Below are 21,626 nucleotides of genomic sequence, written 5' to 3'. Positions count from 1 at the left end.
CAAATTAGGTCAAGATCTTAAAGATTAAATTGATCTGATTTTTTGTTCACAAGTGCCAGAAATTTCTACAGTGTTTTCCTCCCATTTTTAGTGTATAGAAATGAGAGCTGTGTTGCTGTGTAACTGTTTTATTACACACATAAAACACAAAGCTTTGGGACCCAAGAGATAGTACAGCAGGTAAGGTGCTTTCCTTGCAATGCTCAACCTGGGTTTGGTCCAAAGCACCCAATATAGTACTGAGCTGTCTAAGAGTGACCTGAGCAAAGTGAGCATGGCCCAAAACAAAAACAAAATCCACATGCCTTCGACAAGACTGATCTGGTTAGAGGACTATCAGAAGTCAGTTAACAAATGAGTAAGAAGTAAGATACAGACACTAGAATTTAATCACCTTATCCTCTCGCTAGGGAATCCTTCTAGGGCTTTTCCCAGCTATTTACCTCCATCAAGAATGATGTCAAGCCATCTGCATCTGTATATTCATTTACAATAGCACAAATCTGGAAAAACCCAAGTGCCCAAGAATAGATGACTGGTTAAAGAAACTTTGGTACATCTACACTTCGGAATACTATGCAGCTGTTAAAAAAGATGAAGTCATGAAATTTGCATATAAATGGACCAACATGGAAAGTATCATATCAAGTGAAATGAGTCAGAAAGAGAGGGACAGGCATAGAAAGATTGCACTCAGCTGTGGAATATAAAGTAACAGAATGGGAGACTAACACCCAAGAGTAGTAGAGATAAGGACCAGGAGGTTTGCTCCACGGCTTGGAAACCGGCCTCACCTGCTGGAGGAAAAGGCAGCTCAGATAGGGAAGGGAACACTAAGTAAAGGATGTTGGGTGGCCCATTCGGGTTGGAACATGCATGCCAAAAGTAGACTGTAGACCGAACATAATGGCCGCTCAATACCTCTATTGCAAACCACAACACCCAAAAGGAGAGAGGGAGCAAAAGGGATTGCCCTGCCAAAGAGGCAGGGCAGAGTGGAAGGGACGGGGTGGGGGTGGTGGGAGATATGCTGGGACCATTGGTGGTGGAAAATGGGAACTGGTGGAGGGATGGGTACTCATGCATTGTATGACTGAAATACAAGCACGAAAGTTTGTAAACCTGTAACTGTACCTCATGGTGATTTACAAAAGAAAGAAAGAAGAAAGAAAGAAAGAAAGAAAGAAAGAAAGAAAGAAAGAAAGAAAGAAAGAAAGAAAGAAAGAAAGAAAATTAATCAATGAAACAAAAAAGATAAAACAAAACAAAAACTGTTAAAAAAAGAATAATTGAGTCAAATTAACCTTAGTCTATATAAAAAAAACTTCTGTTATTTAAAAAAATACTTCATATGGGGTATTATGAAACAGTGGAAATTAGATATGTTTATTATCACACTGCTGGGTTTGAGTTAAATAAAAATGGTAAATAAAAAAGAACGATGTCAAGCAAGCACCACAAGGGAGACTACATTTTGTACAGACTTCAATAGTACTGCCTGTTTTGTTTTTCCATTTGTGCAGTCTCTAGTATCTGTTTAATGAGTAAATGAGAAAAGGGGAAGAAAAAATTTTTTAAAAAAGTAGGTAAGAGCAGGAGAGTGAAGAAAGTCAAGGGGGAAATGTAACCAAGATATTTCAAAGGGAATGTACAAATGACAAACTGTTTTAGGGAAGGATAAAAGCAAAGAAACAAGCAAAACAAATTAAAACAAATTCCAGGGGATTGTGGATTTAGTCCCATGCCCCATTCTACAGAGGCTGAAGTTTGAACGTAGGTTCTTCGGGGATCACAGGGCAAAATAAATACCAAGAATCCTGTCTCGGTTTTTTTTTTTCCCGCTGATAATAAACTCTGAGTGATGTTTATTCACCCACCAGCCCTGTTCTACTGCTTCCCTACTATGTCCCAGGAGATACATGTTAAATACTTTTACTTTTCATTTGTGTGGTGCCTTCAGTATCTGTTTAATGAGTAAAGGAAAAACAGAGGAAGAAACTTGTAAAAGAAAGTGGTAAGAACAGAAGAGTAAACAAAGTCAAGGAAACAAAATATTTTTCACTAATTTTTTTCACTTGACCCTGTGATTTTTTTTTTTCTCCTCAGGAAACAGTCATATTTGGCAGACTCCTTCACATTATAAATTTTTGCGCAGGTACAACGAGGCGACTAGAAGAAAGGGCTGGGACAATGGGATATTAAATCTAAATCTAAATCTCACCTTATTCTTTAATATCTAAATAATTGTAGTAATGAACGAAACTGCTGAGACAAAAAACAAGCTACCATCTCTGCCCATAGCTAACATGGCTGAAGAGCTTCCTCAGCCCACAGCCCAAGGGGCCCTTAAGGAGAAGCTCCTGACAATCTCCCTCGGGCCCGCCTCTCCACCGGAACCCCGCCTCCCTCTTGTGCCCGCCCATCCACCAGAAATCTGCTGGTGATTGGCTGATGTGTTGCGGCGGATATTACGTCACGCTGTAAGCAGAAGCGACTTGCGTGCGTCCGGACTCTGGGGTTGTTGACTAAGCTGTGCGTGTCCGCCTTTCGCCGAGTCCGGAAGGGAGACTCCGCGTGTTTTGGGTGACTGGGTACTGAGGTACGGCTTCTCGGGGAGACCAGCTCGGTGTTAGTAACCTGGGACCCCCCCTCAGCCCCCCGAGACCGCTGGTTCTGAGAGGAAGGGCCGGAGACGCGGGCGCCGCGAGCTGCGTCACAAGCTGGCGGCACGTCAGGGCGCGCGTCCTGCGGGTGACCGGGGGTTGGGGGGCCGGTCGCCACGGGGCTTGGGGCAGAAGCCGGGGCTGCCCTCGCTGTCGTGGCCCTCTTCTCCCGGGGCAGCGAGGTGCCGAGTCGCCACCGCCCCGCGGCCCCGCCGGACGTTGGCTTCGGGGGCTCGCTGGTCCGTAAGTCGGGGTCAGCGCGCGCTCGCTCTCTCTGTCTCTCGAGGCGGGGGGTGACCGGCGTCCGGAGTCGGTCGCCTTCGTCGTCCGCCTTTCCGCGCCCCCCGTGTCTCCGAGGTTAAAAGACTAGAGTCGTCGGGAAAGGGCCGCGCGCGGCGGGGACCGGGGACACGGAGACCACCTCTCCGCGAGGGCCTTGGAGTTGGGGGCGGGGGGCCGGGGAAGGGAGTCGCGCGGACCCCGCGAGCCCCGGGGCTGGCAGCCCTCTCGGCCGAGTGATGTAACGGCGTGAAAGGACCCGAAGGACTTGGGCCGCGGCCAAAGGACGCCGGCTGGTCGCTCTGGTCACTCGGTAGGATCCGCTCATCGACTTCCCGGCTTGGAAGTGCGCCCCGAGGGCTGATTCAGAGCGACAGTTCTTGGCTGGAGGAGGGGGCGATGGTGGGATGGTGGGTCTGAGGAAGGGGGCCGCTTTCTGTGCGTGTTCCAGCACCCTGTTCTTTTTGAGTTGCGAGGACCCAAGTAAGACCAGGCATTTCCTTTTTTTTTTTTTTTTTTGTGGGGGGTGGGGGGAATCACACCTGGTGATGCTCAGAGGTTTCTCCTGCCTCTGCACTCAGGAATCATTTCTGGTGGTTCTCGGGGAACCGTATGGGATGCTGGGGAATCGAACCCAGGTCAGCTCTGTTCAGGGCAAACGTCCTAGCTGCTGTATTAACGCCCCGGAGTTTCCATTTTTAAGATGCAGCCCCCGTGGTTTCATTGCCTTGGAGTCGGGTCCCTCCTCCCCGTGGTGGGGGAAGACGTGTGTGGCAAGTTGAGCAGAGATTCCTAGTTTGGATTCTATTGCTGTCCTAGAACCCGGTAATTGAGTATCACCTCGAAAAGTTACTTAAGCCCTTAGGATGACATTTTTTTCCTCTGCTCCAAACCTTCTACACAGAGCTCTCTTTTAAATTTTCCTTTTGAACCGCTGCCTTTTTTTTTTTTGTTTTGTTTTTAATCGTATTTGAGACACCATGCTTTACAGTACTGTTAATGGTGGCCTACGGGTGTGCCAGTGTGCTGCACCCTCCCCCAAATTGTCTACTTCCCTCCACCCTCCATTCTGGGCCTGTCCCCACCTGCTCATTTCTCCTGTTCTTTTACTTACGGCCATTTGTTATCCCACAAATGAGAGAGCGCATTTGGTGATGTGATTCTCTGAAGATATGGACAAGATATTGACATTGGGGCCTGGTATGTAGTGGTAACATATAACCGAATGATAGTGGCCAAATGGGTTTCTCTGGAAAGAATGATCTGAGTCATTGTTGGAACAGTAATCTGAATTTGATGATTTGTCTCAAACTGTGAGATGGATTTCTTCCTATTGCAAGAGGCAAGTAGAGAATCCATAATGACATTTTAAAAGGTCACATTCCGTTTTGTTTTCTTTCAAAAGGTGGTTGATGACTCCTTAATTTTGGGTTCTTTGTTTTGCTTTGTTTTTTCCGTAATCTCTAATTTTGGGGTTTTGTTTTGTTTTTCCTGTCTGTTCTAGCATTTCAGATCTGCTTGGTAAACCAAGTGTACCACCATGCTGGCAGCAAGACTTGTGTGTCTCAGGACACTACCTTCCAGGGTTTTCCACCCAACTTTCACCAAAGCCTCCCCTGTTTTGAGGAACTCTATCACGAAGAATCAATGGCGCTTAACACCCAGCAGGGTAAACATAATCTGAATGTTTCGTGTTGTCTGTCTTTGTGCTCCTAGTAGACTTTTTATTGACTCTATCACTATTATTCACTGAAGCAGTCAGCCTTAATAATGTCCGAAATAACTGATTCTTTTCATTAGTTGTCATTCATTTCCATCCTTATTGCACATGAAAAAGTTTCCATAACTTTCTTACTCATCTTGGAGTTTCTCATTCAGAGAATTTAGACTGATTGTGAGGAATTTAGAGCTCCATATTAACAGAGATCATGGAGCCTATAGTTTAATAAAAAGCTTAAGCCAGGAGTATTACCTGTTGGCCAGTTTCTTAAGTTATTAAAGATGCAATTTTAGCTCTTGTTTAGAAAATGGTAATCTTTTTCAGAATGAAAACTGGCTTCTTTTATAATCAGGTCCCTCGTAGTATTCAAAATAGAATGCCCTGGAGGCTGGAGCGATATAGTACAGCAGGTAGGGTGTTAGCCTACATGCAGCAGACCCATATTCAATCCCCGGCATCCTATATGGTCCCCCAAGCACCACCGGGAGTAATTCCTGAGTGCTTGAGCCAGGAGTAACAACCCTTCAGCATAGCTGGGTGTGACCCTAAAAAGCAAAACAAATCAAAAAATAGGACACCCATAAATTTTCAAATGAAAAGTATATAAGGTATTATGCAAATGCCAGAAGAAATATTTTTTCTTATTTGGTTTGGGGGACATACCCAGTGGTGCCAGAGGGCTACTCACAACTTATTGCTCGGTAGTTGCTTTATTAGTATTTGGAATCATGCAATGCCAGGGACCCAAGAGGCATGCAAAGGATGTGCTCCAGTCCATTGAGCTGTCTTTGGCCTAGAGGGTACACTTTTTTCCCCTCTTAAATATTTATACTGTTGCAAATGAGCTCAAATAGAGCTAGTAATTACCCTTTTTTTTTTGGTTTTGTATTAAGAACCTTCTTAGTTCTTTTTTGGGCTTATTCCTGGCAGGGATCTGGGGACTATATGGGATGCCAGGGATCGAACCCAGTCAGCTGGAAGCAAGGCAAGCACACTACCCGCAATATCTCTTCAGCGCCAAGAGCCTTTTTAATCCTATTTACCAGATAAAAACAATCAGTACTTTCTGAATGTATTTTTTTAAGTTAGTGATTACAATATCATTCTATAGGTGTAAATAAAATCTTTGGCTTATGAAATAAACATGTGACAATCTAGAATATTGAAGTTAGAGCATAGGTAGAGTACATATTTAGATAGACGAACACATTTAACGGTGAAATTACATATGTAGAAAGTATGAACTTTACTGTGTTGTCCTAGTAAAATGAAATCCTTCATTGTGTTAACAAGTTTCTTATACATCATCGTTTTTATATACTCAGGATTATGCCACAAAGACAAGATTTGGGAGGCGTACCAAAACTCAAGAACTCAAAGAGGCAGCATTTGAACCATCGATGGAAAAGATATTTAAAAGTAGGTGGTAGTTTTATCATTTTAAAACAAGTACATGGATGTATTTTTAAAAGGGTGTGGAGCGAAGCAGCGTGCTTACCTGACAGGTGGCCATCTGGTTCAATCCCTAAAAAACATAAAGTCCCCTAAGCCCTGACAAAACTGATCCTTGAACCCAGAGCCAGGAGTAAGCCCCAAGCATAACTGGGTTTATCCCCCCACACACACAAAAAAGTCCATTAACAGCTTCCCAGAAGTATATACAAACTTTTAGGTGCATTTTTTTGTAATTAAAAAAGTTAGGGGCTGGAGAGATAGCACAGCGGGTAGGGCGTTTGCCTTGCACGAGGCCGACCCGGTTTCGAATCCCAGCATCTCATATGGTCTCCTGAGCACCGCCAGGAGTAATTCCTGAGTGTAGAACCAGAAATAACCCCTGTGCATCGCCGGGTGTGACCCAAAAAAGCAAAAAAAAAAAAAAAAAGTTAGATACTCTATCATTCTCAGGTATCTGGTGACCCCCAAAAATTGGTATTGTGTGGTTTCAGTGGTTCCCAGATTTTATTTTCATTATTTTATTTTTAAGGATTTTTTTATTAACAGACCGTTGATCTAAAAATAATTGTTAATTTCATTTGAAGTTGGGTATCTAGAACATTTGTGTGTGTTTCAAATCAGTGGTAAAGTCTAGCTTTTCAAGAAGTCTTCTCTTAATTGGTTACCCATTTGGGTCTCTCAGCAATTGAAATTTTGAAATTAACTTTGGTTCACAGTATGGATTTCAGCTTATAAATTAAGTAATCTGTCAAAAGTAAAAAAGTACTACTGCTCCTTAATCTTGAAAAATGGCAATATATCACATGTTGGAAGAGATTACCAATTGCTATACTTTAGGGCATTTCTTTTTCATAAGTCAGCTTCAGTAAACAAATTGTAATCATAGTGACAATGTAATAAATATAGAAAAGGGGAATAAGATGCTTTTATAACTCCACCCTACCCCCAGCTGATAACAGTGTTTCTTAATAATCTAGAAAGCACCCTCTCCCTTTATTCTGCTGTATTTGTATTGCTGTTTAGATTTGTCTTCAGTGTCTAGTCTCTTTTTCCCTTAGCCTCATCGTCATTTGTTAACAGTGCTTTAATGGCGTCAATTTGCTAAGAATGTGAGGAACACAGCCTCACCTCTTGGTAATAAAATAGCTTGTATCAAAGATTCCACATCTTTACATACACTGTTTCCTTAAAATTTGATGGAACAAGAGTAAAAATGCAAGTCTGAAGGTTTTTTATTGATTGCACACCTTTTTTCCATTGGAATATTTTTATTAACTGGTCCCTTTATTTTGAGGCAATTTTAATATTTTCTCATAAAACTGTATACAGACAGTTTTAGCTGTTGGGAAGAGATATAGTAGATTTGATTTTCTTCAAATACTATGAAGAACTTACTAGTACTTTAATTTAGTTGGACATGACAGTATTAATATGTATTTTCTACTGCTTTCCACAGTTGATCAGATGGGAAGATGGTTTATTGCTGGAGGGGCTGCTGTTGGTCTTGGAGCATTATGCTACTATGGCTTGGGAATGTCTAATGAGATTGGAGCTATCGAAAAGGCTGTGTAAGTAAATTGTTCCCTAACAGTTCTAGCCTTAGATGTTTTGGTGTTCTCATCTTCATTTTTACCACTTTTGAAATGTTTAATATCTGGTTTTCCAGCTTTGTAGAAATTATGCATGAGGGGCTTGGATTATTTCTCTCGACTGAGCGCTTACCTTGCATGTGTGAAACCTTGTGTTTGATCACTGGGCACTGTAAAAAATAAATAAATGAATGAAAATAGAATTGTTTGTTTTGCACATACTCAAATCTGAATAATTTTTAATCAAGACTCTCTGCGTTTAAGCAAAGAACTATACATAGATGGGCCAAGTGCTTCTGTGTCTTTAAGTTTTTATAACTCCAAGATACACATAATTTTAGGATAAATGAAACAAATAAGAATTAGGGCAATGGAGTGATATTTTTCAGTATATTCTAGCTTATATATGGTTTAACCAAAATTTATGTCTGCAGTTCTATAACTTTGTTGTTTGTTTCTTACAGAATTTGGCCTCAGTATGTGAGGGATAGAATTCATTCTACCTACATGTACTTAGCAGGAAGTATTGGTGTGACAGCTTTGTCTGCTCTGGCAGTGACCAGAACTCCTGTTCTCATGAACTTCATGTTGCGAGGCTCTTGGGTGGTAAGTCATTTTGTTTATGTTTTACTTTCCATGAAATAATCAAAATATTAAATGAAAAATATTGGGAGGGACGCGCGCTGAAGCGGACTATAGATCAAACACAATGGTCACTCAGTACTTCTGTTGCAAACCACAACACCTAAAAGGAGAGAGAGAACAAAAGGTAATGCCCTGCTACAGAGGTGGATGGGATGGAGGTGGAAGGGATACTGGGATCATCGGTGGTAGAGAATGGGCACTGGTGGAGAGTCAGGTACTCAGCATTGTATGGCTGAAACACAAGCATGAAAAGTTGTAAGTCTGTAACTGTACTTCACGGTGATTCACTAATAAAAAAAATTAAAAACGGGCTAGAGCAATAGTACAGCAGGTAGGGTGTGTGCCTAGCTTGCAGCTGACCCAGCTTCGATTCCCAGCACCCCATGTGGTACCCCAAGCACTGTCAGGAGTAATTCCTGAGTGCAGCGCCAGGAGTAACCCCTGTGCATCTCTAGAAAAAAATGAAAATGAAAAAACCCAAAAAAAATAAATTTTAAAGACAAAAACATTGGGAGGTGGGTATTAAGTGGAATGACTATCCAATTTTAGAATACATTTTTGTTAATGTCTGAATTAGTACAGTAATGACAATATGAAGTACATTCTAAGCTAATCTTTTAGGCCTTTTGTATGGGTGGGCTGGCCATCCCGCTCCAAAAGCACCGCAGAGGTCTCAACCAGGAATGAAATCCCACTTTTAAAAAGAAACAATTTTTTTAAGGAATGGCAAAATTATTATTAAATTTATAAAACCGTTTAAGGAAAGGAGATGCAGTGGTCATTAGAGGTAATTTCATAGTCCAGGAAATCTGAGAAATTGAGGTTTAAAATATGAAGAAGACATTTAGAAAGGGAATATTTTATTGCCTACCAAGAAGAGTGCCTAATCAGAGGCCATAATCAAAATACATCTGCCTGATTCTGGCCAAGCACTTCAAGTTTTCAATTTCTTTAAATTATAGGAATGTTCACCTTTATCCTTTTTACCTTGACACACATTTCTTCCTGGTTATAAACATGGAAAGGCTGGAAGTCCAAGGTACACAAAGAAAAATAAGGATTAAGTACCTGGAAAGATAAGAATGTGGGATCTTATTTCCTATCTAGAGGGGTGGATACTGAAGGCAAGCACCTTCCGTATTATACTATCCCTCTGGCTCCAAGAATAACTTCTAAAAAGATGTCAGGAAGCTCAAATCGTGTACTTGAAGTTAGCTGCAAAACATTGTAAGTGGCAATAGGGAGCATTCTTGCTAACTTCACCCAAACTGACATAAACTCAAGGCCTTTTAATATGTTTTTTAAAATGTGGAATTCAATTATTCATATTTTAAAATGGTTTCATTGGTGGTATTAACTGAATAGGTATTAACTGAACTTAAATTTGTCGGTTTCCTTGTTGTTGTATAATGATTAGTTTCTCTTAACTAGTATGTGTTTTTCAGACAATTGGTGCAACCTTTGCTGCTATGATTGGAGCTGGAATGCTGGTACGGTCAATATCCTATGAAAACAGCCCAGGCCCAAAGCATCTTGCTTGGTTACTGCATTCAGGTATGTTCTAATATGAAATTATTACTGGCTAATTATGAATACAATTAATTTGGGTGACTGGTCACAATTGTAAAGTACGTTTACATTATTCTTATCCTTAGAAAGCAGGTTTCTGCAATTTTATTAGTTGTTTGCTACTGCCAGAATTCTGATATGAAAAATTAATGATTCTGAAGCTGAAACCATGAGAAAACTAAGACTATGAGACTCTTCATATTTCCTCCTATCTAGCATATGCAAAGAAGTCCTTTTTTAAAAAAAAAAAATTAATTCAGTTACTGTGAGGTACATAGTTACAAAGCTGTTCATGGTCAAGTTTCAGTCAAACAACGATCAACACTCATTCTTCCAACAGTGTCAGTTTCCCACTACCAGTGACCCCTGTTTCCCTCCCACCATCTCCCCTGCCCCCTCCCTCCCTTCCACTTGTCCTTCTATTTATTATTTATTTGTTTGTTTGTTTGTTTTAGCTTACGTGATTTCCAGTCTTGATACACAGTACTTGAGGGGTTTTGTTGTTTTTTGCACTGGAATCATTTTTCAGAGGCTACTTCCAAATCAGCAGTGCTCTGGGTTCATGCACTACCAGGGGTCAAAACCCAGGCCTCCCATGTAACAAGCATGTGCTCAGTTCTGTGAACTATCTGCCTGGTTCTTAAAGAGCCATTCTTTCTGGGTGTTCTAAAAAGTGTGAAACTTGGAGGGTAGAAAAGAGAAGGAAGAAAGTAAGATATGTGAATAAATAGAACTAGAAAGTTCTTCTGGGGAGCATTGAGAGAAAGCAAGCAGAGGGGACAGGGGAGGAAGGTCATAGAGCGCATGTCTGGCATATATAATGCCTTAGGTTCAGTTCACTTTCTAGTTACAAAGTTTTACTGCTACCTCATGGTCTCCTTAGCATCACTAGGGAGGTTACCCCCAAAAAGACAACAACAAAACAAAGATCTTTGGAAATGTGTATTCGTGTCTGGGGTGGTTTTGTTTTTGTTTTGTTGTTTTTTAAGTTAAAAAGATCAGAGGGCCCAAGATTGTTTTGTAGACAGGAAGGCATGGGTTTGATTTACCCTCTCCCAGCCTGTCCCTCATGGTGAGCACAATCACGTTGGCACTTGCCATTTGTAATACCTGGCACCATAGCCAGGCAGGGGTTCAACCTCCAGTCATCATGATAGCAACAAAAATCCAGAGAAAGAAAAGATGTGCATCATGTGTTTATTCTCTGATCTTTATTGCCTTTTGGTAGTAAAATGTTTGGCCTTGAGTTAGTCATTTTAGAGACTTTGTAATCTCAGTCCTTGCATATATGAACATTATGAAAATTGGTAAATTTAGATCAAAAATTGAACTGAGTCGAATTTGATAAGTTTAATTAAAATGCTAGTTTTTATACTTGTGATTTGTGACTGTGGCTAGAAGTAACATAAGTGTTGTGATTTAGAATTTTGAATAGCCACAAATTTTGGTTCTGGAACTTGGGGGAGGACTAGTAGCATATCAATGGGGGAGAAGATCTAAAATTATCTATCATATTGTTTAACAGTAGGTACAATATGTTAAAATGCAAAGTTGATTACAAGTAACTTTTCCCCCTTGGTTATTTATACTTGTTTTTTTCCAGGTGTGATGGGTGCAGTAGTGGCTCCTTTGACCATATTGGGGGGGCCTCTTCTCATCAGAGCTGCATGGTACACAGCAAGCATTGTGGGAGGCCTTTCTACTGTGGCCATGTGTGCACCCAGTGAGAAGTTTCTGAACATGGGAGCACCTCTAGGAGTGGGCCTGGGTGTCGTCTTTGCATCGTCACTGGGTAAGCTGCTGTGCTTTAACACTTGTTCTTAGTTCGTGGTGTCCTAAAATCATTTAATGTAGTCTTTGTTCTAATGAAAGGTATTTGTTACAAGTCATTGTTAAGTTGTTTAGAAGCTAAATGTTAGAGGAGTGGGTGGAACCAGCAAAAGGGATCTAGTGTGCCCTATTAATGGACACTAGATTCTTGGTGTGGTGATCATGATGTAGTGTTCACAGATAAAGAATTAATTTTTTTTTTAAGAAATATTTTATTGAACCACCGTGAAAACAAAAAAAATACAAAGCTTTCAGGTTTAAGTCACAGTCAAATACTGATTAAACCACCATCCCTTCACCAGTGCACCCGTTCCACCACCAAGAACCCGAATACACCCCCCTCCCACCCCACCCCCCATCTAAGTAGCTGATGATATTCCCATTATTCTCTCTATATATTGAGTACATTTCATATTTCCATACAGAACTCACTATTGTTGATTGGAAATTTTCCCCAACAATCAGGCCTGCTGAATAAGCATCATCTAATAATTTCTCTTCCTTGGTAAAAGTGAAGACTTTGAGTCTACTGCGGCTATCGCGGCTGCGTGGTTTTGGGTTTCTAATATTTTAGCTCAGTTCACAGTCAAAATGGATGGCTGCAAGAATCTGCTCTGGTGCCAAAATGGGTTAGGAGACCTCAGGATCACAGTCAGTAGGCGGGAGGCTCTGCTTCTCGTGCCGCGGCTCTTGGTTCATCTCTGGGCGGAAGGAGCGCCGGGAACACCTCCCCTCCCAGGATCACCTACAGGCTACGTCACTAAAGAAAGTCCTACCTCCTGGTGGAGGGGTCTTAGAGGGTGGCTCTCACCGCGTGGCTGCTGCCGCTGCCGCCATTTTCGCTCAGAAAAATGGGGTGGAGAGGGAAAAAAAATCCCTCCCCGGGCTGCACGAGGTTGTAGTTCAGTTCACAGTCAAAATGCATGGCTGCAAGAATCTGCTCTGGTGCCAAAATGGGTTAGGAGACTTCAGGATCACAGTCAGTAGGCGGGAGGCTCTGCTTCTCGTGCCGCGGCTCTTGGTTCATCTCTGGGCAGAAGGCGCGCCGGGAACACCTCCGATAAAGAATTAATTTTAACTTCTATTACAAGGCAGTGTTAATTGAACAAAAATTAAACTTTTAAAAATATGGGAAAATGCCAGTTTGACTGGGTTTTATTTTTAGCAACAGTTTCTGGTGCTTGGGGGCTGTTAACCAGCTCATTGCTTTAAAGGTCACGCTTGGTGCTTAGGGGATTCCCATATGTGTTGTCAGGGATGAATTCGGGTTCCTTCATCTCCTTCATGCCAAACAGGTATCCAGTTCACTGAGATCACTCCTTAGCCCAACAGATTTTTTTTTTTAATGCATTGTACCAGTCTCTTTTAATGAATGCTAATATGTTTAATTACAGAAAAGTTCTTTTTTTAAAAAAAACTCGCATCTTTCAATTTCAGGATCTATGTTTCTTCCACCTACCTCTGTGGCTGGTGCCACCTTGTACTCAGTGGCAGTTTACGGTGGATTAGTTCTTTTCAGCATGTTCCTTCTCTATGATACCCAGAAGGTAATCAAGCGTGCAGAAATAACACCGTTGTATGGAGCTCAAAAATATGATCCCATCAATTCGTAAGTATTTTCTAGCATCTTATGTCTTTGTTACTTAAGATCATTTGTGTTTTGACATTTTGACCTTCTTTTTTATAATGACTGGTTTCATAAGGCTGCCATAACAAGTCGTGAACTGGGTGGTTTAAAACGGAACACTTAATTTCTCGATTTCCCAAACTGAAAAAGCCCTGCCTGCTGTATTATGGCTCCAGCCCTCTTTTATGTTTTTGCAGTGCTGTTGGTTTTTCATTCCTCCTCCTGCTGTGGAGGGGAAAGGAAGTTTGACATTCAGAAGGGGATAGTGCCATGACCATTGTCAGTGAGGAGAAGGGCTTGGAGTGATGTCCTGAGGCAGGGATAGGGGACCCCTGAGATGCTTTCTCTTCACCACTTTTACTGAGGTCTAATGTCCATCCCAGATCCCTCACCTGTTGGAAGTGTGAGTGTGGTGTGGGTAAATGTGTAGTTGTCCAGCGTTAGTCGAGGTTGAGAACATCTCATTCAGCCCAGAACATTTTTTTGTGACTATAAGGGACCCAGTAGCCATGCTCTCCCTCTTGTTTCTGTCAGTTCCTGACATGTGTCTTTGAACTAAATGTTCAGAAGGAATATTTGACTTCCTGTTTTTGTGCTTTGAACCTCCCCTCCTCCCCAGCAGTGCTCAGGGAGCTTCTTCTGGGGCTTGTTGCTCAGGGGACCTTATGGTGCTGAGGATTGGACCCTGTTCTCCTGCGTGCGAAGCTTGGGCTCTTGCCCTTTGACTTAGCAACTTAACTCCCTGGCCCTAACTTCCATTTTATTTGAAGTCATAGGAGAGAGGATTGTAACAGGAGAGAGGGTTCCAGTATGTGTTTGTACATCCTGACGAATGTTCCCATTAAAGGTCTACATCATGGAAGAGCCTGGCAAGCTCCCCGTGGCGTATTCAATAATGCCAAATACAGTAACAATAACAGGTCTCATTCCCCTGACCCTGAAAGAAGCCTCCAGTCATTGGGAAAGACGAGTAAGGAGAGGCTGCTAAAATCTTAGGGCTGGGACAAATACAGACGTTACTGGTGCCCACTCAAGCAAATTGATGAACAGGGGGATGACAGTGATGCAGTGATACATAATGGTTGATACCTTCTGAGGAGTCAAAAGAGAACCTCTTTCATATTTCTCTTTTAGCTTCTTGTAATGGCCAACAGTCAGTGGTATTTCCTGCCTTAGATCACATAAATCTATCTCACAATTTCACTGATAATCTTTTTGTGTCTGTTTTTCCTTTTCTTTCAAATATAATAGTCATGTTGGTCTATTCATTTTTATACTTTAGCATAACTTGAATTCAGCCCACTACTATGGAACTGATTGAATTTTACTTTTTTTTTTCTTTAAAACATTTTATTTGGAGGTTTTGAAGGTTTGGAGAGGGAGATGGGGGTTAGGGGAGAGAGAGAGTAACATGTTCAAGAGAGAACACAGGCTTCTCCAAGGGCGGAGAGAGCCCCTACACACATCCCAGCATTAGACACGAAAGCATGAAAGTACACATCTCAAGAGGGGAGATTCGGGCAACACGTGCTTAGGCACCACTTGTGTTCAGCCAAGTGAGCACAAGCAGCACATGGGCTCCGGCAGCATTTGTGCTGAATTTTACTTTTTCTGTTTGATGTGGTGGGGTATTTTGTTGTTTTGTTTTTTTTGGGGTTTTTTTAGTGAGCAGCTTAATGGAAATTTGATTGTCTCAAATAAGTGGTATTCAGGGTTTTCTGTAATTGATTTTGTGGCCATCTGCATTGGTTAAATGTTTTTAATGATTTGACAGACTTAAAAATTAAAATAAACATATTTGGTGAAAAAGAATCTAGTTGGATGTTTTTAAAAATTGGAAACAGTTCAATATGAAAATTCCATTTTGAAAGATAGCTAACGTTCTGTAATATTAGATGTTAATGTGTTTTTCTCTTAGCCTCTCCAGCAAAGTAGAATATTTAAACAAGTCTTAAGTTCATAGTTTCTTTAGTGTTTTATGTATTTGGTTTTGGGACCACAACTGATGGTGTCCACGGCTTATTCCTGGCTTGCACTCCAGGATTACCCTTGGCAGGCTCATGGGGACTGTGTAAGGTACCAGTGATTGAACCTGGGTCAGCCATGTGCATGGCAAGCACCTTATCCAATGTACTATCTCTTCAGCCTATGTTTTTCATATTTAAAAAAAAAATATTTAAAACTGAAACAACATAATGACTGAAAAAACTTAAGTTGAGCTTAGTATTTGTCCAGTTTTCTTGTGGGAGCAAGTAGGCATTGTGGATAGCATATTGTATTTTTAAATGCCAGACTGGTATCTGACACAATTTTTTAAAGGTATTTCTTGGATTTTGTTTTGGTTATTTCATTGTCAGTTACCAATTGTTTTCACAAGATGTCATACTCATATAGAATGCTAAACTGTATGTTTAAAGGGGTAATTTGTCAAAAGAAGATCGCACTGTTTGTAGTCTAGATCTTCCTTGCATCTTACTCTAATTTTTATTTTATATTCCTAGAGAAATTATCAAAGTATCTTAATTACATAATATGTAATAAGCATAATTTTATTTTCTAGGATGCTGGGAATCTACATGGATACACTAAACATATTTATGCGAATTGTCAGTATTCTGGCCAGTGGTGGAGGCAACAGAAAGTGAAGTGACTTTGCTTCTGACTTTGAAAATACTTCAGATATCCTGTTCGTTTAATATGCACTGATACTCATTCATTTCTTCAAGCAGCTTTTGAAGTTTAAAAAATCAGAACTTATCAACACATTTCAAATGTTCCAATAATATGATGCTTCAGGTTTGCTTTCTTTCTGAAGAATAAATTCATTCGTTCTCTACTAAATAAGCAGATATATTTCCATTTCTCATGTTTGAGTAATTCTAAAATGTTACAGTAAATACGAAAACTAAGATTTGTTTTATAGTTGTAATAATTTAAGTTATGATTTCTGCCTTCATAGCACCGCACTGTAGCACTGTCGCCCCGCTGTTCATTGATTTGCTCAAGTGGACACCAGTAATGTCTCCATTGTGAGACTTGTTACTGTTTTGGGCATACCGAATACGCCACAGGTACCTTGCCAGGCTCTGCCGTGTGGGCGGGATACTCGAAGTAGCTTGCCGGGCTCTCCAAGAGGGACAAAGGAATCGAACCAGGGCCAGCTGCATGCAAGGCAAACACCCTACCCTCTGTGCTATCACTCTGCCTTTATATTTTTTGGATTCGGAATTTAGATAATGTGATCTGTATGTAGAGATTTGGTAAAAGGACTGACTAAAAGAGTTAAAAGGTCACAGCTGGAGCTGTAGCACAGCAGGTAGGGCGTTTTCCTTGCACGAGGCCATCCCGGGTTCCATTCCCAGCATCTCATGTGGTTGCCCGGGCACCACCAGGAGTAATTCCTGAGTGCAGAGCTAGGAGTAATCGCTGGGCATCGCTGGGTGTGACCCCGAAAAGAAAAAAAAAAAATCATCCCTAGTCTCTTTGAATAACTTTGAAGTTTAGCACTTTTATAAATACCAGTGATTCAGTGAAAGTCTGGATGTATAGGAATAAACAAGTCATCACTTTCTGCATTTATCTGCTGAACTTACAAAATACTAAGCTTAAAAACAAGGTACAGGTGATTGATTTTCTTGCTGTTCCTCAGTACTATCTTTACAATGTAGATGTAAGGACAGACAAATATTTGGCATTTGATTATATGATATTAGGACCATCCAGATGCAAATCATTGGAGAAATTCCTCGTATATGTGTATATTTCTTATCCTTGCCATAAAATATATATGTACATAGAGCTAACACGGTATATGTGTGTTTTTGTGTTTTAGTCTTCTAAAACAAAGTATCCTAACTATGCCCCCTCCCCCCATTCTAGTTCCTGATTCAGTATCACTGATTTTAAAGGGCTTGTCTGTAGTCATATAATAGAACCCAAACCTTATATCCTTGTTTGAATGTTAATCCTACATTTAAAAAATCTATAGCAGTTCAACAATAGATACAGGGCAGAAGATCCAGAAAATTAAAGATACTATAGCACTTTTTCTGACTTTTCTAAAACAATGAAGACCTTTATTTAAAAGGTGGGTTACTTAATACATTTTAAATAGTTTGAATATTTCTAAAATAACAAAGTGATGGGGCAGGAAGAAGTCACTAGCTCTTTTGCTTCTATTAATCATTGGACTTTTCTCCTTCACATCACAGGAAGAATAAAGGCCTGAAATTGATAGGTTGAGGCAAAAAGAAAAATATCTACTTCATTTTCCATTGTCATCTAAAGTGTTAAAAAAGTAACTCAAATGTGTGACTAAAAAATTCTTTTGAAAAGCCTTTGAGTTAGTATAAAATGGTGTCTAATGAACATTTCAATCAGATAATAAGAGATTACTGACTAGGTACCACATTAACTGGGTCTAGCGTCACAATGATAAAAAAAGTAATTGTCTTCTGAAGCATCAAATAGTCTGTTGTGGTAAGTGTCAGAAAAGAAGTGAACAAAGTTGAAATGTGAGTGATGTTTCCAAGATGTCCCAGAAGGAAATATTTAATGATTATCATTCGTTTAAAAAGTAGTGGAGTGCTGGCTTGAATAGCACATACACTTTAAAAAAAAAAGTGAAAGTAGTTGACATTCGATATTGGAGGAAGTGTGAGGAGTAGGGTAAGAGGTGGCAAGGAAAGAATGTTCCCTGTGAAGCCTGACTTCCTGTTTACAATAAATAAGTTCTATACCATAATCTGAATCCTAGAATATTTTCTTATAAGAACATTATACAAAAAGCAGTTAGTTATGCTTTCCTTTAAAAAATTTTAATCTGGAGGAATGTGTCCATAAGTTCCTGACACCAATGCTGAAATTTGCATGATTCCAGTAGAGAAGAATGCAGATATGCCAGGAATAGCTAATAATAGATTTTTTTAGTTTCAATATGTTACAGATTCTGATATTTGAATAAACTTCCACCTTAAAAGTCTAAAACAACAAAGCAATCATTGGATGGGGTTTGGGTTTGGTGGTTTTATTTTTTTCTCTTTGGACTGTTCAAAACAAACTTACCTTTGTACATTTTTGCTCTGGTCATGAACAAGTCATTCAAATTATGGAAATAGAACAATTTTCTAAGGGATGGCATAATTACTGAATTTAATATTTTGCATATTGTGTGCTAATCCCTTTATAAAGAAGTATGACTTTTTTGAGAATAATTACTACTACTTTCCAGAGGAGCCCATATATGGTCATATATATGACTGAGAACCATGTATTTTCTGGAGTTCATGATCAGTTCTATGGGGTCGTAAGTTCTGTTTTAAAATGATCAAATTAGACATATTCTGCTAAAAATATCCAGAACATTAGAACTTGTTTTACCAAAAGAGATTGACTGCAGTGTCTGAAGGCAGATGCTCTTCTATTTGCCCTAATTCAAATACCAGAGTGCCTACTCCACTTGGAACTACAAATTACTTTTTTTTCCCCCATGGTTTACAAAGTTGTCATCATTGAGTTTCAGTCATTCAGTGTTCCAACACCCATCCCTTCACCAGTATACATTATCCACCACAAATGTGCCCAGTTTTCCTACCACTTCCTTACCCCCAGTCTGCCTTTATGGCAGACTTTCTTTCTCCCTTTCCTTCTTCCCCTCCCCCCGTATTTTTCATTTTAGGCACTGTGATTTGCAGTACTGTTACTGAATGGTTACTGTGCATATCACTACTTCCTTTGAGTACTGATCATTTCCAGCTATCATTTTCATAGTGGTCCCATCTCTGTCCTAACTGTACTACCTTGCCACTTGTGGCAAGCATCCTACCATGGATCAGTTCTCCTGGCCCTCCTCTCTGTTGTCTTAAAAATTAACTATTAAAGTCAGTGTACTTAAGAAGATGAAATCCTCCATCTCAGTACATGGTGTACTTAGTGTAGCACTCAAAATGGAAGTCAGCTTTCAGGAAAAAATAAAAGCAATGACATTAAGAATTTCTCTCTTCTGAAGCAATCTGAGAAGACGGAAGTTATTCTGGTATTTGCACTTAATAACAGCAAAAGGAGAATCTGTAGCACTGTCGTACCATTGTTCATCGATTTGTTAGAGAGGGCACCAGTAGTGTCTCCATTGTGAGACTTCTTGTAACATTTTTTTTTTGGCATAGCGAATACGCCACAGGTGGCTTGCCAGGCTCTGCCATGCTGGTGGGATACTCTCGGTAGGTTGCCAGGCTCTCCGAGAGGGACAAAAGAATTGTAGCTTGCTGGGCTCTCCAAGAAGGATGAAGAAATTGAACCTGGGTCGGCCACATGCAAGGCAAATGCCCTACCGGCTGTGCTATCGCTCCGGTCCTTACTATTAGTATGGGAAGAAAATAATCACTGCTAACTGTTCTATCCAGTCAAGCACTAACTAGTGATGAAACAAACACTGGTATTATTTTTCTGAAGGCATTTTGGTGGTACTTAATACCACAAAAATAAAATCCTTTGGTTCAACAGTCCTTATTTTAAGGAAATATTAGGAGCTGGAGAGACAGTATAGACGGTAGAACAGTTACTTTGCAACTTGTTTTAGATCCCTGTAGACCTGAATTGGATCCCAGGCAAGGCATATGGTCCCCAGAGTTTCACCAGGAGTGATCTCTAAGCAGAGAGTCAGGAGTTAAGCTCTGAGCACCTCCAGGTGTAGCTCAACAACCAACAAATAAAAGAAATATACACACATATATTAAACCATTCAGAGACTTATCAGTGAGGGTATTCTTACATTAAATTTATAAAAGCCAGAAACTAGAGAAAAAAAAAAGACTCAACAACAGATTGATTTAAGACGAGCACTGTCTTAGTGAGAAAAAGATTCACTTTTTGCTATCAGTCTTTCTCTGTTGAAAACAAATGACACAATAATTGTTAGCAAAATTTATTAAAGCTAATTTTAGGGCTATCTGGCAGGAATTTTTTCCCCCTCTTATATGTGCTACCTACATAACTATTGACTAGTTTAAATCTACCATCATAATCTATAACATAGTCAATAGTTTAAAGCTAGTAAGGTTGTAATTTGGAGAAAAGATCTCTGAGATAAGGAATACAACCTATCCTCTACTAATATACTGAGATATGAACATTTAACAAGAAGTACATATTTGTGACGTCAGGATTCCTGGGGGACCAGAACAGCAGGTAGGGCGCTTCATACAGCTGACCTGGGGTTCTATCCCCAGCACCCTCTCTGATCACCAGAGCCCCACCAGGAATGATCCCTGAATGCAGAGCCAGAAGTCAGTCCTGAACACCAGTGGTTGTCACCAAAAAATATAAATAAGTAAAAAAAAAACCAATTCTATCAAGAGCATCCTTAACATAACATACTAGAAAAGTTTTCAAAAAGCAGGCATGAAAACATGGGGAATGCAGGGCACTAAAAACCTTACTGAATTCATCCAACTTTATTCTCTTTCTCCTAAACAATCAAAGAAAGAATAATATCATATGCAGTAGCCACACCTCTGTGAAGTCATATTGTGCCCCAAACATAGGTTTTAACATTCAACAAGGTTTTACAGTCTTACTTGCTATGTCCAGCCAGCATTAAATCATTTTTTTTTCTAATCAAATTTGTATTGGCATTCTCTTTTTCTGGGCACATGAATTTAGAAACATTTTTATTTTTATTTTTTTAAAAGCCATCTTTATTTTTTTTTAATTTTTTTTTTAATTTTTTGCTTTTTGGGTCACACCCAGCGATGCTCAGGGGTTACTCCTGGCTTTGCACTCAGGAATTACTCCTGGCAGTGCTTGGGGGACCATATGGGATGCCGGGGATCGAACCCAGGTCGGCCGCGTGCAAGGCAAATGCCCTACCCGCTGTGCTATCGCTCCGGCCCCTAGAAACATTTTTAAGACATCTAATGTTAATAGTTACCAGTGAACCCTTTTATAATGGCTGCCTAATAAGGTACAGTGTCAGATGGGCACAAATTTCCACACTAGCTCTGTATGCCTAGAATATGAGGACAACTCACCTTAGTATTCTAGAGTGGTTTTATATAGTTACTCAACATGGTGAAATTAGGACACTATTAGAAAGATTGCTAGAGATCTTAGTTTGCTCATTAGTTGTGTTCAATTTTTCACATTTTGCAATGTGTTTAATTTTCTTTTAAATAGCATGTCTTAAAATCTGGTGTTTGGAATTTATGTTATTTTCCATTCATAATTTTTTAAATAATTGTCCTTGAATTTAA

General features: G+C 40.2%; 1 protein-coding gene across 4 annotated transcripts; it reads left to right on the top strand.

The window, feature by feature from the left end:
* Nucleotides 1-2,460: 2,460 nt before the first annotated feature.
* Nucleotides 2,461-17,187, top strand: GHITM (growth hormone inducible transmembrane protein). Of its 4 annotated transcripts, none has more exons than XM_055119262.1 (9): nt 2,461-2,599; nt 4,447-4,611; nt 5,988-6,081; nt 7,574-7,685; nt 8,171-8,312; nt 9,797-9,905; nt 11,524-11,712; nt 13,188-13,359; nt 15,938-17,187. In XM_055119262.1, exons 2-9 carry the CDS (start codon nt 4,483-4,485, stop codon nt 16,020-16,022), a joined length of 1,032 nt encoding a protein of 343 aa, XP_054975237.1. In that variant the 5' UTR covers nt 2,461-2,599; nt 4,447-4,482; the 3' UTR covers nt 16,023-17,187. The 4 variants fall into 4 exon arrangements, with proteins under 4 accessions (XP_054975237.1, XP_054975238.1, XP_004607482.1 ...); XM_055119263.1 differs by lacking the exon at nt 2,461-2,599 and adding an exon at nt 2,762-2,902; XM_004607425.2 differs by lacking the exon at nt 2,461-2,599 and adding an exon at nt 2,762-2,906.
* The last annotated feature ends 4,439 nt before the right edge of the window (nt 17,188-21,626 follow it).

The sequence above is a fragment of the Sorex araneus genome, chromosome 11 (genome assembly GCF_027595985.1).
Source record: "Sorex araneus isolate mSorAra2 chromosome 11, mSorAra2.pri, whole genome shotgun sequence".
NCBI classification, from domain to species: domain Eukaryota; kingdom Metazoa; phylum Chordata; class Mammalia; order Eulipotyphla; family Soricidae; genus Sorex; species Sorex araneus.
This window is presented reverse-complemented; position numbering and strand designations above follow the sequence as displayed.